The sequence below is a fragment of the Perna viridis genome, chromosome 7, assembly GCF_037379345.1.
Source record: "Perna viridis isolate PV_CMFRI_1.1 ecotype Kerala chromosome 7, ASM3737934v1, whole genome shotgun sequence".
In the NCBI taxonomy this organism is placed as follows: domain Eukaryota; kingdom Metazoa; phylum Mollusca; class Bivalvia; order Mytilida; family Mytilidae; genus Perna; species Perna viridis.
Genome location: NC_142451.1, coordinates 6,637,597 through 6,649,305, shown reverse-complemented (window position 1 = coordinate 6,649,305; position 11,709 = coordinate 6,637,597). Strand labels below are relative to the sequence as shown.

Sequence of the window (11,709 nt, the reverse complement as noted above, 5' to 3'; positions counted from 1 at the left end):
TTTGAATAGATTAACATTTATTTTCTGAAGGAAGAAAGTGCTTGAAGTTATAAATAATGCATGGTGTAACACAATAATCAGGTGCACCAATCAAATAAAGTCAAACATAATTAAATACTAACGACAATTGTAAATACACGTTTTACATGGTTATTCATTGATTTGACAGACTATTAGAAATTCGTAATTTTCAGTTTCAGTTCTCAATGTTGGCACAATTCATCATCATCATCTACACATTAAAACTTTCTTAAAAGCTTTCCGAAACTCTGGATTGCTAAAATTATATAGAAAAGGGTTTATCGTTGAATTAACGTATGTAAGCCAGAAGGTCACTTGGTATACAGAGTGAGGAACTATTTCCGGTTTTATAGCCATGATATCAAAAACTATATGAAACGGAAACCAACAAATCGCATAACCAACGATTATGTATGCTAGTGTAATAAATGCTCGTCTTTCTCGCTTAGTTGAGTGATTTAGAGTTTCTGTATCATCCTCATTTATATCACTCAACGTTGTCCGTTCATTTGAATTCTTAAGACAATCTGTTTTCTTATTCCTATGACTCTCTTTAGAATTGGTTTCATCCATACTTTGTGGAATAAACTGATGAGTAGTTGTCGCTCCAGGGGTCTGTGAAATATTATACACAGAAACCGGACACGGTCTGATTTTCCGATTTGCTTTAAGTTTATTTTTCAACACGTAGAATACTCGTGCATAGCAAGCAACAATCATGATAAAGCAACCATGATGCCCAACTATTGCGATGACAAACACAAACTCTTTGTTCAGTGCAGGATCCCAGATGCATATTGTGACGTCCTCAACTGCGTTTTCGAAACGGTCTACTAAACACGCCGGCAGCCATAATGCCACCATGAAAATCCTGAAAGTAGATTTATGTGTCTAAGTTAATATCAAGCAACCAAAACAATTCAGAAAGGAGTAGTATATTATATCTTATTAACTTAATTTTTTTATTAAAGAGTAATCAAGGGAACTAAGATTATAGCGGTAATCAAAAGATGGTAATCTAGGAAAAATACAAGACATGGAAAACAGACATACACAACACATAACATAAAGTAACAAAAATCATACATACAAATAACAAAAGCAAATGAGCAACTCGGACTAAAAACTGGGAGCATGGACCAGGTGATGCGTTATGGTTAGCGTCCTCTGCAGTTCTAGACACCCCCGCCGAGTTGCTCATAAAATGTCAAGTCTGGGGTAGACGAAAAAGGAAGGGAAAACTATGACGCGTTGAACAAATCAGTTCTCATGGCGCAGATGGATACACCGTAATGATCAACGAGTTCATGATGACGACCATAAAACTTTTGTGGTGATCACTTCAATCTTGTATCAACATACCCCTGTGGTTTTCCTTTACCATCGATTTCTATCATTTGAGCAATAAAAAGTGATTCACTTTTTCTCAAGCAACCAGTTAGGGAGGTGAAAAAGTTAAATGGCGGTAAATCTCTTGTGCAGCTATTCCATCATAAGTCACGTACATTTTAATCACTGGCGTTGCATGTCAGTATAGCGTACCTACTATATAGTCAAATAGCTATCGTGACGTCATTTAATGGAAGATATGTTTTAAGTCTTCTTTAAAACATTTTTAGATGAAGACCTTTTTACACGAAAACCTTCAACTACTATGTGATTGGACATAAACTTCAAAGTCCAATATCTTCCCGAACATCTAAGGGATATAGATTTTATCAGTTAATGTAGCACGACAAACAATTGGTACGACTTGGAAAATGATTCATAATTGTTACTACAATACAACAAATATAAATAACACTACATACTCAGAAATCAAGAACCACTTAATAATTTCTCAATTACGAAACATATAATTTATTTCGTCTGTCTTCGAAGGTCTTTAAGCCGTATGCTTCCAAATAAAGATTGCCATTGATTTGATGATCGAAATTGCGTTGTCGATTAACGGACTCTGCTGTTGCATGTTAATTACTGAAAGATTGCCATTGTACTTTTAAAATTAGAACAAGAAAAGAAGAATACAGTGTTTGTTTCCGTTTTGTTTAAATAATTATTTAAATAGCCTTATAAACTCAGGAATGGCAAAATATGTCAATAATTAATTGTTTAGGTGTGTTAATTAATCCAATGTAAATGTTGTATACTAGCTAGGATACACAAAGAGAAAAAAAGATCCGAAAGGTGACGTGTATATTCTACATTAATGAAGTGAACCGGATATCATTTTTTGGTCCTGGCAGACGGGAATAATATGAAAGTACTTCTGTTCGTGGGGTACCAATTTTCGTGTTTTCGCGGGTAGGCCAAAAAACGACGAAAAGGAGATTTTGATTGATTTATATACTGAAAATCTACAAAACCACGAATATAAGAATCTACGAACTTGTGTGTCCTCACTAATCCACGAAAATTTCTATTTATGAATTAAAGTACTTCCACATTACTTGATTTATTTCGGTTGTATAGGTTCCAACTATTTCATAAAATAAAAAAAAAACAGTGCTATGTTTTAAAGAGACAGCTGGTTTTGTCTGTCATGGTTGATCTTTAAAAATTTTGTATAAACATTTGTTTTATAACCACGATGAAATTAATGACATACAAATGAAATCAAATTCGAGTTCACGAATTTTAGTTGAAACTTGTATGCATTTATCTGTTTCTTTTCTTAAGAATTAAAATTACATTATAGGACCGTTGATATACATGTATATACTTAACTGTCATTTTCATTTCACTGCATGTTTCCCACATTGACAATGCCTGTATAAGAATAACAAATAAAACTAAAACAACTAAGACAGGTCACTCATTAATGCCACCTACTACCCAACCTAATTATTGAAAGTTAAAAATAAAAATATAAAAAAAGTCGACCAACCATAAGTTAAAGTCTGAAATTAAATCCCACAAAAGGTCATACTTATATAAAGATTTTGTCAAAATATAAAATGGATGAGATAACTGGTTGCAGATGAAACTGCAAAAAATGTGGACAGACGAAAGAACGGACTGACAGACACCATGTTCACTATATAACCTCCGCAAAGCAAACAATATACCAAATTACCGTAAATCATGGATATTCAATGTTGTAAGTCGCAAACGTATTAGATGAAGAATATATATATATATATATATATATATATACAACGTCTCAGAATGTGACGACTCTATTCGCTACACTGCTCCGTCGGATCAAATTGATACAGGGAAGATATGTAAACGTATAGAAAGGTCTGAAAAATTCCCAACGATGTTAGAACTGTCAAATTTGCGATGCAAGTTTTTGGTCGTTCCCTCCGCGGGACTCGAACTCATACTGCTGTGACATCTATGGCAACACCGCCTGCAAGTTCAGCGCCCTAGACCACTCGGCCAGCTAGGCTAAATAAAAATATAGCTTTCGCCGACCGGGTCATTCCTCCTCGTAGGATTAATCTAGGGCTGTAACTTAGTACACGATGTATGGTAGTACGGGACAGTTCATCTAGGTGTTATTATGTAGGATAGAGGATCAAATAATGACACATGTCACAACAAATCAATATTATACAACGTCTCAGAATGTGACGACTCTATTCGCTACAGTGATACAGGGAAGATATGTAAATGTATAGAAAGGTCTGAAAATTCCCAACGATGTTAGAACTGTCAAATGTGCGATGCAAATTGTGGTCGTACGAGATTCTAACAGCGGTAGGAGTTCGAGTCCCGCGGAAGGAACGACCAAAAATTTGCATCGCAAATTTGACAGTTCTAACATCGTTGGGAATTTTTCAGACCCTTCTATAAGTTTACGTTATATTCCCAGTATCAATTTGATCCGATGGAGCAGTATAGCGAATAGAGTCGTCACATTCTGAGACGTTGTATAACATTAATTTGTTGTGACATGCATGATTAATTTGATCCTCTATCCTACATAATAACACCTGGATGAGCTGTCCCGTACTACCGTACATAGTGTACTAAGTTACAGCCCTAGATTAATCCTACGAGGAGGAATGACCCGGCCAGCGAATGCTATATTTTATATAGCCTAGCTGGCCGAGTGGTCTAGGGCGCTGGACTTATTGCAGGCGGTGTTGCCATAGATTCTAACATCGTTGGGAATTGTTCAGACCTTTCTATATATATACATAGTAACATCAAAGAGAATTAACTATTATCTATATGAATCTAAATATTGAGGTTTTAAAATGTTGATGGAACAAAATTTTCGTAATAAATATTTTATGGTAACTCAATGTGCATTATACACATTAACATTTAAGTTATATTTCCTCGAATCTTAGCATTTTACGATAGTGTAAAACAGAGGTTTAACTAAATACAGCACTATAAAGGTTGTGAGTGATGATACATGCCCCAAGCATGCGAATATACATTAATGTGTTATGTATTATTCTATGTATTATTCTAGTATATTAGTATACACTAATAGTGTCACAATGACCACTTAAATCATCCCTAGCAGGATTTTCTCTGATGTTTCCCTTTCAATAATTTTTACATGTTTATCCTGGAAGCATGAAGTCTAAAAACTTTCGAAGACAGTTTAATTAAACTACGTGTTTCGTACTTAAAAAAGTAATAATTTTCCTTGTTTTGCACATGTTACAAAAAAACTGACAGACTTTACTTTGAACGATGTGTTAATAAAGTAGTGAACCACGCTGTCTCAGATATTAGAAAAAAATTGACAATTTTTTTTAGTTACATGTAATAACAATTGTGTAATAAGTATAATCTAACTAAAATATGATAAATGTGGTAATGAACAATACTTAAAGAAAATAAAAACTCATTTTCAGAAAGCATTAGACTCGATTTTAATCTGCTTTTCATTTATATCGAGTTTGCTTGAACGCCCTTTTAAATGCAAAAGAATTACATATGTGCTATGAGTACTCATTAGCTATTCCGTGCCAAAGAATTTTGATTTTATCGTTAATTACCTCCCGAAGGAAACGAATCAATTTTTGAATAATGTGTTATCTGAGTGATGCTTGTTAGCACGCATTGTTTACCATGAAAGAATTTTAAAAAAATTATCCTGTAAGGAAGGGGTCTATGTAATAATATGTTGAAAACAAATATTTACCACATTCTTAAGTAACTTATGTTTAGTATACCTTCTAAAAAGAATCAAAAATATTCGTTAGTAATGCTGAGCATTAAGAAAAAATTGGTATCATCCTGTACTCGGAATAAAAAAAATACTAGAATATACAAAGCATTTTATTTGTATTTTAAATCAAATATAAAAACTAAGAATTTATCCGTATGAAACCAATCGATGGTAAAGAAAAACTTATAACAAAAGTTTACGACAAACGCGATGAATTATCATTAAGTTTTTCCTTCTTCTCCAGCATCTGCGTATGTAGTTTTGAGATCACAACTCATATGTTATGTCAGCGCTTGTCGTAACTACTCCGATGTTTTGTAAAATGCTCCGCTTCTTACAATTATGCTTCAGGAACAGGGTTATATTGCTAAAAGATTGAAGTCATCACTACAAATGTATTTGGTAGTCATTATGAATTCGCGGATCGTTACGGTGTATCCATCTACACCATGAGAGCCGATGTTTTTTGCAATTGTTTCCATTCTCGTTTACTCCTGACTTAACATTTTATGAGCAACTCGGTGGTTGTTTCTAGAAATGCACAGAACGCTTACTTTACAGGAGTTTTAATTTACGTTTTATTTTGGTTATTTCATGGTTTGTGTTGTGTATGTCTAGTCCTTATCATTGGATAGGTAGTATTCTTTAGATTTCTGCTGGAATCTCCTTATTATCCTTTGAATCAAGTTGTCTTCTTTTGTATGATCTTTGATTTGTAACGCCGTTTGACAATTAAGTTTATTTCTTGATAACATCTATATTATATTATAACTGCCACTATATTTTTTTTACAAATTTCAAAATGATTTTAATAAAAAAAAAAAACGCCTTTTGTAGGACGTAAATAATGTAAACATCTTTAAGCTGTTTTAAGCTACGAAAGGTTAAGTGATTCTAATACGTACTCGATAAGTAAATAAATTGTCTCCAGGAGATGACCAAATTGATCTATATCTGAAGGCGGGGATAAATAAAAGATACAATAACCAGAAATGCCCATTTACCATATGGCAGGTTATTTCGGTGTATGTTGAAATTGGCTATTTATAACAAAAGGGTATATGAGAACGTTTGGCGTTTCTATTTTTGCGGATGCTTAGTGGTGTAAAAAGTATTTACACGTAAGTCCAAAGTGAAAATTTCGCAGAGTTTAATTTTGGCGTGTTTAGACAGATCGGTAAAATCCCCCTAAAGTAGCATCCCGCAAACATTACCTGCTATACGGTATACTGTGGAAGCACTATTGTTCGCAGGGTACCAATTTTAGTTGTTTGCATTGGTTGGCTAATCTTCAATTTTAGGAATGAATGCAATAAATATTACCTGTGGGCCATCGGTTTAGGGTTATGACCTTTGACATCGATGATTTGTCCTTGTGACAAACGTACATCTGAGGAGTGTTTGCAAGCTTGTTCAAACAAAATTGACTAACAGAATGACCATGGATATCTCAAAAAATGATACATGCATGTATCCTTAAAACATATTTGTGTCAGTATTTCCATTTTTTTTTATTTATGATAAACAGCTGCAAAATTATAAAAGAGAAAAAACTCCGGTGTGAGAATAAATATTGCCATAAAGTGTTCATTTTATACAAACAAAATAAATTATCAATTTTATTTATGAATGACTGGGTCTTTTGTTTTGTTTGCATGCCATATTCACTTCTAACCATCTGGCTTCATTCAACGGACTCAAATACCACTGAGTAACATCAAAAGCTTTTTGAGTAAAGTCTTAGCATAGGTTACTACTATACAAGTGTTTGGGTAACTAGTCAATTGCTTCGTTGGCCGTGTAATTAACACATACATCATTACAAGCAGTTGGAATGGTTGGAATGGCTATGATCATACCACAAACCATTGTAGATGAACATTTTGACTTGCCGGTACATACACGGGTTCAGTAATTTCCCCAAAACTCTTCGTCAGCACCGATTTCGATTTTTTTAATTATTTTATTTTTTGAAAACGGGAAATTCAGGAACAATTTTTCATGAAATCACGACAATTACTACCCACGAACTCTGTAACAGTGAAGATATTGACGATAATGTCAACTTTTAAGTTGTTTGTCATTTTGTCGATAGAAAATAAAAACATTTTCTTGAAAGTAAAAGAAAAAGAGTTCAGCCAAATATACGATGATTGCGACATTGTTAAGATCTCATTGGTCGTAAAATCATTCGAATATAATAGAAAAAAATACTATCTGGTTGAATTGTATTGGACTGTGATATTTTGTAAGGTGTATGAAAAAATAATCACGCAGTGTACATTTAGTATCATGGGTGTGCCATGTGAAATGTTTTAAACATTAGACGAAAAACACATTTTAGTAATTTTTTAAATAATTAAATCTTCAAAACTGAACGATTAAATTAGTAACAACTGTAGTAATAACATTCAGATGGGAGAATTACGTCAATGACAGAGATATTAAATTGGAAACATGTCAGATGAGATATAAAATACAAAATTAAGTTAATTAGGTACCTACCATATAAAAATCACGAACAATATACATTTCCTTTTAGTATGATGAGATCTGTAGTGATTCGGCCAAGTCACAGCCCAAAACCTGTCAACTGATATCACAATCAGAGTAAACACTGAGGCGAATGTCATCCCGTAGTCGTTGAAAATCCAGACACCACATAAAAGTTCTCCAAATGGCCAGTATCCAAGGATACTGTCTGTAGTATAAAAACTCATAGCAGTCAGGGCTACTGTTAAATCAGTCACTGCTAGATTTATGATGTAAATATTGAACTTAGTATGCAACTGGCTTTCCCTTTTGATGGCGACCAGCACGAGTATATTACCAAATACCGTGAACATTGTCACAAGTATCATTATGGTACCTATAATAAATCGGCTAGAAGAAATTCCATTGTCCGATACTCCACTTGAGTTATTGGAAATATTAAACCCCATCTATTTAACCTGTAGGTTGGTATTGGTCTTGAGATGAGAGGTTGAGCAGTAGTAACGACAGAAATAAACTCTTCGAAGAAATAGGCTTTTTTAATGTGTCAGATAGATTGCTTTCTTTTTCACGTGACGACCTGAACACAATAGTCCTTACTTAATTAGTTCGTATTTAGTAATCTTTGATAGTCAATATCGTAAATGATTAGCGATAGCTTCAGGAAACGCAAGACAGGTTAAGACACCATAACATTAGAGTTTTATTAAAGATTTGAAGCTGACTTACTTATATCCGATTAAATGGTCATATTTCGTAATTATGTATTTTATTTCTATCCTTGTTTAATGAGATTTCTGATTTACATGGCTTTAGCAGAAGAACAAGTATAGATAATAGTTTCTTCGTAAAGGATTTAATTAATATTCAGTTAATGTATCGAAAAAGTGCATCATTATACAAGCTCTAAGGAATATTTGAGGGATTGAACTTAATGGTATTAGCAACGTTTCTGGAAAAAACATCGAAATTTTACAGGAATAAGAACAGAATACAAAGAGATCATAACAACACCTACAAAATCCACATCAGATTAGTAATAATCAAAAAACATTTCGGTGAAGAATACCAAATTTTTTTTTCACACAGCGAGAAAATGGAGGTGGGTATACATCGAACATCCCTGTTCCATTTTTAAATCAACTTAAGGAATGATTCTCTATATGAAGATATAGCCAAAAGCATGTGGTGCATACTAAATATAAGTTATTTTCAAGTTTGCACCGCATGCATTGAAGTTAATTCAAATTTACCGAAATCAATACTACAATTAATTCACAACATGCGTTGACGCTATATAAAATATACCGAAAATATATAACAATCAATCCCAATAATTTATTTATTAATTTACGATTTATCTATTTAATCAACACATAACGTTATACGACGTCACTACCACATGGTAAAAGTAAGTATGTGAGATAATAAACGAAAATATGTTAACCAATCAAAAAAGACGTTACATCCTTTATCAAATTATAACCTTATTAATATGATGATAAAATTTGTAAAATAAAACATCAATTGATTATTTTAACTAATATGATGAAGGTGAAACCTTTTAACGCTCCCGAAGAAACATTAATTAAAAGAGTAATCAAGGGAACCAAGATTATACCGGAAATCAAAAGAATATTATCCAGGGACAAAGACCAGACATGGAAAACAGTAACTATGGACAAAGGAAATAAAGTAACTAAAATAATACATACAAAGTAACAAAATTAATTGAGCAACTCGGACTCCACTAAAAACTGTGCGCATGGACCAGGTGCACTATTAGGATAAGCGTCCTCTGCTTTTCTAGAAACACCCGCCGAGTTGCTTATAAAAGGTCCGGGGTAGACGAAAGAGGAAAGGAAAACTATGACACGTTGAACAGATCAGTTCACATGTTGCAGATGGATACACCGTAACGATCCACGAGTTCATGATGACCACCATAAATCTTCTGTAGTGACGACTTCAATCTCGTAGCAACATAACCCTGTTCCAGAAGCCTAATTGTAAAAATCTAGCGCAATACGAAACGTTTTCGATCTCTAAGTGTATGAGTGTCTGTAGTATTATTTATCTCAATTTCTTTTGAGTAGATGAGATATATCAAATCCCCGAAACTAGGATTTTTACCGATAATACCTCATCTATATAGCGGAAACTGATATTAAAAGATCTAGCTAAACGCAGTTCCTTCTATCTTAAAAACAACTTTGATATTTTTGTCAGTTTTGATTTAGTATATTATACTTATAAACTTCAAATATGGAAAATTTTGTCATGGTATATGTCCTAAAGCATTTTATTAATTGTCATGGTCTGATATGTTTATTGGTCGAAATGTCCGGCATTCATAAGCAATTATTGGTTGCGGCAACACTCATGAAAAGCCTTCCAAACCATTTCAGGACAGAGAACGGCTTTTCTCATTTCAAAAGTCTAATTCAGTCCTGGAATCGTTCGAAATGTCACTGTTATGTATGCAGGTAACTTTCTGTTCTATGTGCTTATATTGGCTATACGTTTTGTTTGGCTTCTACTGGTACAATAGTACTTCTGCTTTAGATTTAGTTTCTGCATGTTTATATACTTTTATGCTTAGTTCTCTGCCATATTGTTATATTTTAATATTTGCATGCTTTTATATGCTTATTTTGTTCTTTATTGTATGTATAGCATTGTGTGTATGTCCTTGCCTTGTTTTATGTTATGTCATTGTTTTACATTCGGTCAAAAGCTCGAAACGTCTTAAAAGATTTCTTTTATTCAATTTGGTTTAGCTTCATTCCGTTTCGATTTCTATCGTTTAACTTTTTTTTTAATTACGTTTTGATTCATTTTATCAATTTTTTTTTCGATTCTTTCTTTAATCGATTATTTTAGTTTCGTTTCTGTTTCGCAATTTTTAAGTACCCAAGAATTATGGGTAATATTGATTACGTAATGTTCGAAACACCTGGGCGCCATACTGCAGACTTATGGCCAACCCTAACGTGGAAAACTTATGATTCGATTGGTATTTAATCATCGAAACTAGCAAATATTTTCCGAAATTGGTTTGGTTTTTATCGCATATATACAAGTATACCCAAATGAAGCTGCCATGATGCTGTTTTTCAGGTCCTTAAAATGAAGATACAAGCCGGATATTGATGCTTCTTCTTGCCATAAGTATACAGAACCAAGTTGACAATACAATCATAAACGCTCCCTTCAGAAGCGTAACAATCATATACATCTTTAAATACAGAACTTTTTTTTCTCAATTTCCATGGTAACAGTATTTATTAGGGCAAGATGTGTAACTAATATCTTTTGAAGCAGTATTTTGTTTGAAACTTAAAGCAACACTTGAAATCATCACTTGAAAATTTATAAGCTGCTCCGGTTAGCTTTTAGAGACACCAACCTCACTCTATTATAACAGGGGTGATCATTATGTAATAAAAATTCATATTGACAAAAGTTAAGCAATTTCGGTAAACATGATCTGGCAAGTTCATATAACGATGGTAAACACTTTGTGAAACTTTGCAGTTGGTCGTTCTGGAATCTTAGAAAAATCAATATTTTTCAATCTACCGAAAAACACTTTCGGGTTATATGAAGGGTGATACCAAAACTATCGAATTACCAAACTGATAAACTGTAGGAATGGTCAAAGGAAAAGGAAACAAGAGGCTCCCAGGAGCCTGAATCGCTCATCTGGTTAAAAATTCCTTTCAAAAGCAATAAATTTAAAAAGAAGTTGTCTAACAATTTTGACTCAAGAAGACTGTGGTAGGACTTATCGTTAGGATCATTTCAGCAACTGAAAGAATTTATTTAAACCAACGGAGATATAATGTGCAAAAAAACTACTTTTTGACCCCTTTGTTCCATTTTCAGTGATGGCAGCCATGTTTTTGACGGATCAATAATCCCCACATCAGTTCTATGCAGGATACCCCAAGGAACATTCATACCAAATTTGGTTCCAATTGGTCAAGTAGTGTCATTGGAGAAAATTTTTGAAAGAAATTAAATTAAGAATTGTAAAAAAAAAACATGCAAAA

General features: G+C 33.3%; 1 protein-coding gene across 1 annotated transcript; it reads right to left on the bottom strand.

Moving 5' to 3' along the window:
* Positions 1 to 228: 228 nt before the first annotated feature.
* On the bottom strand, positions 229 to 8,103 carry LOC148611109 (5-hydroxytryptamine receptor 1B-like). Its single transcript, XM_088595217.1, has 2 exons — positions 7,667 to 8,103; positions 229 to 892 (listed from the first exon to the last, which is right to left on the bottom strand). The coding sequence occupies exons 1-2, from the start codon at positions 8,101 to 8,103 to the stop codon at positions 229 to 231; spliced, it is 1,101 nt and encodes a 366-aa protein (XP_088451343.1).
* Between the last annotated feature and the right edge of the window lie 3,606 nt (positions 8,104 to 11,709).

What these genes read in the sequence shown, in the direction of transcription:
- LOC148611109 (XM_088595217.1), bottom strand. Translation starts at nt 8,103, where the DNA reads ATGGGGTTTAATATTTCCAATAACTCAAGTGGAGTATCGGACAATGGA. An exon ending in TTGTTCGTGATTTTTATATG is followed by an intron (nt 893 to 7,666) that starts GTAGGTACCTAA and finishes ATCTACTTTCAG; the next exon opens with GATTTTCATGGTGGCATTAT.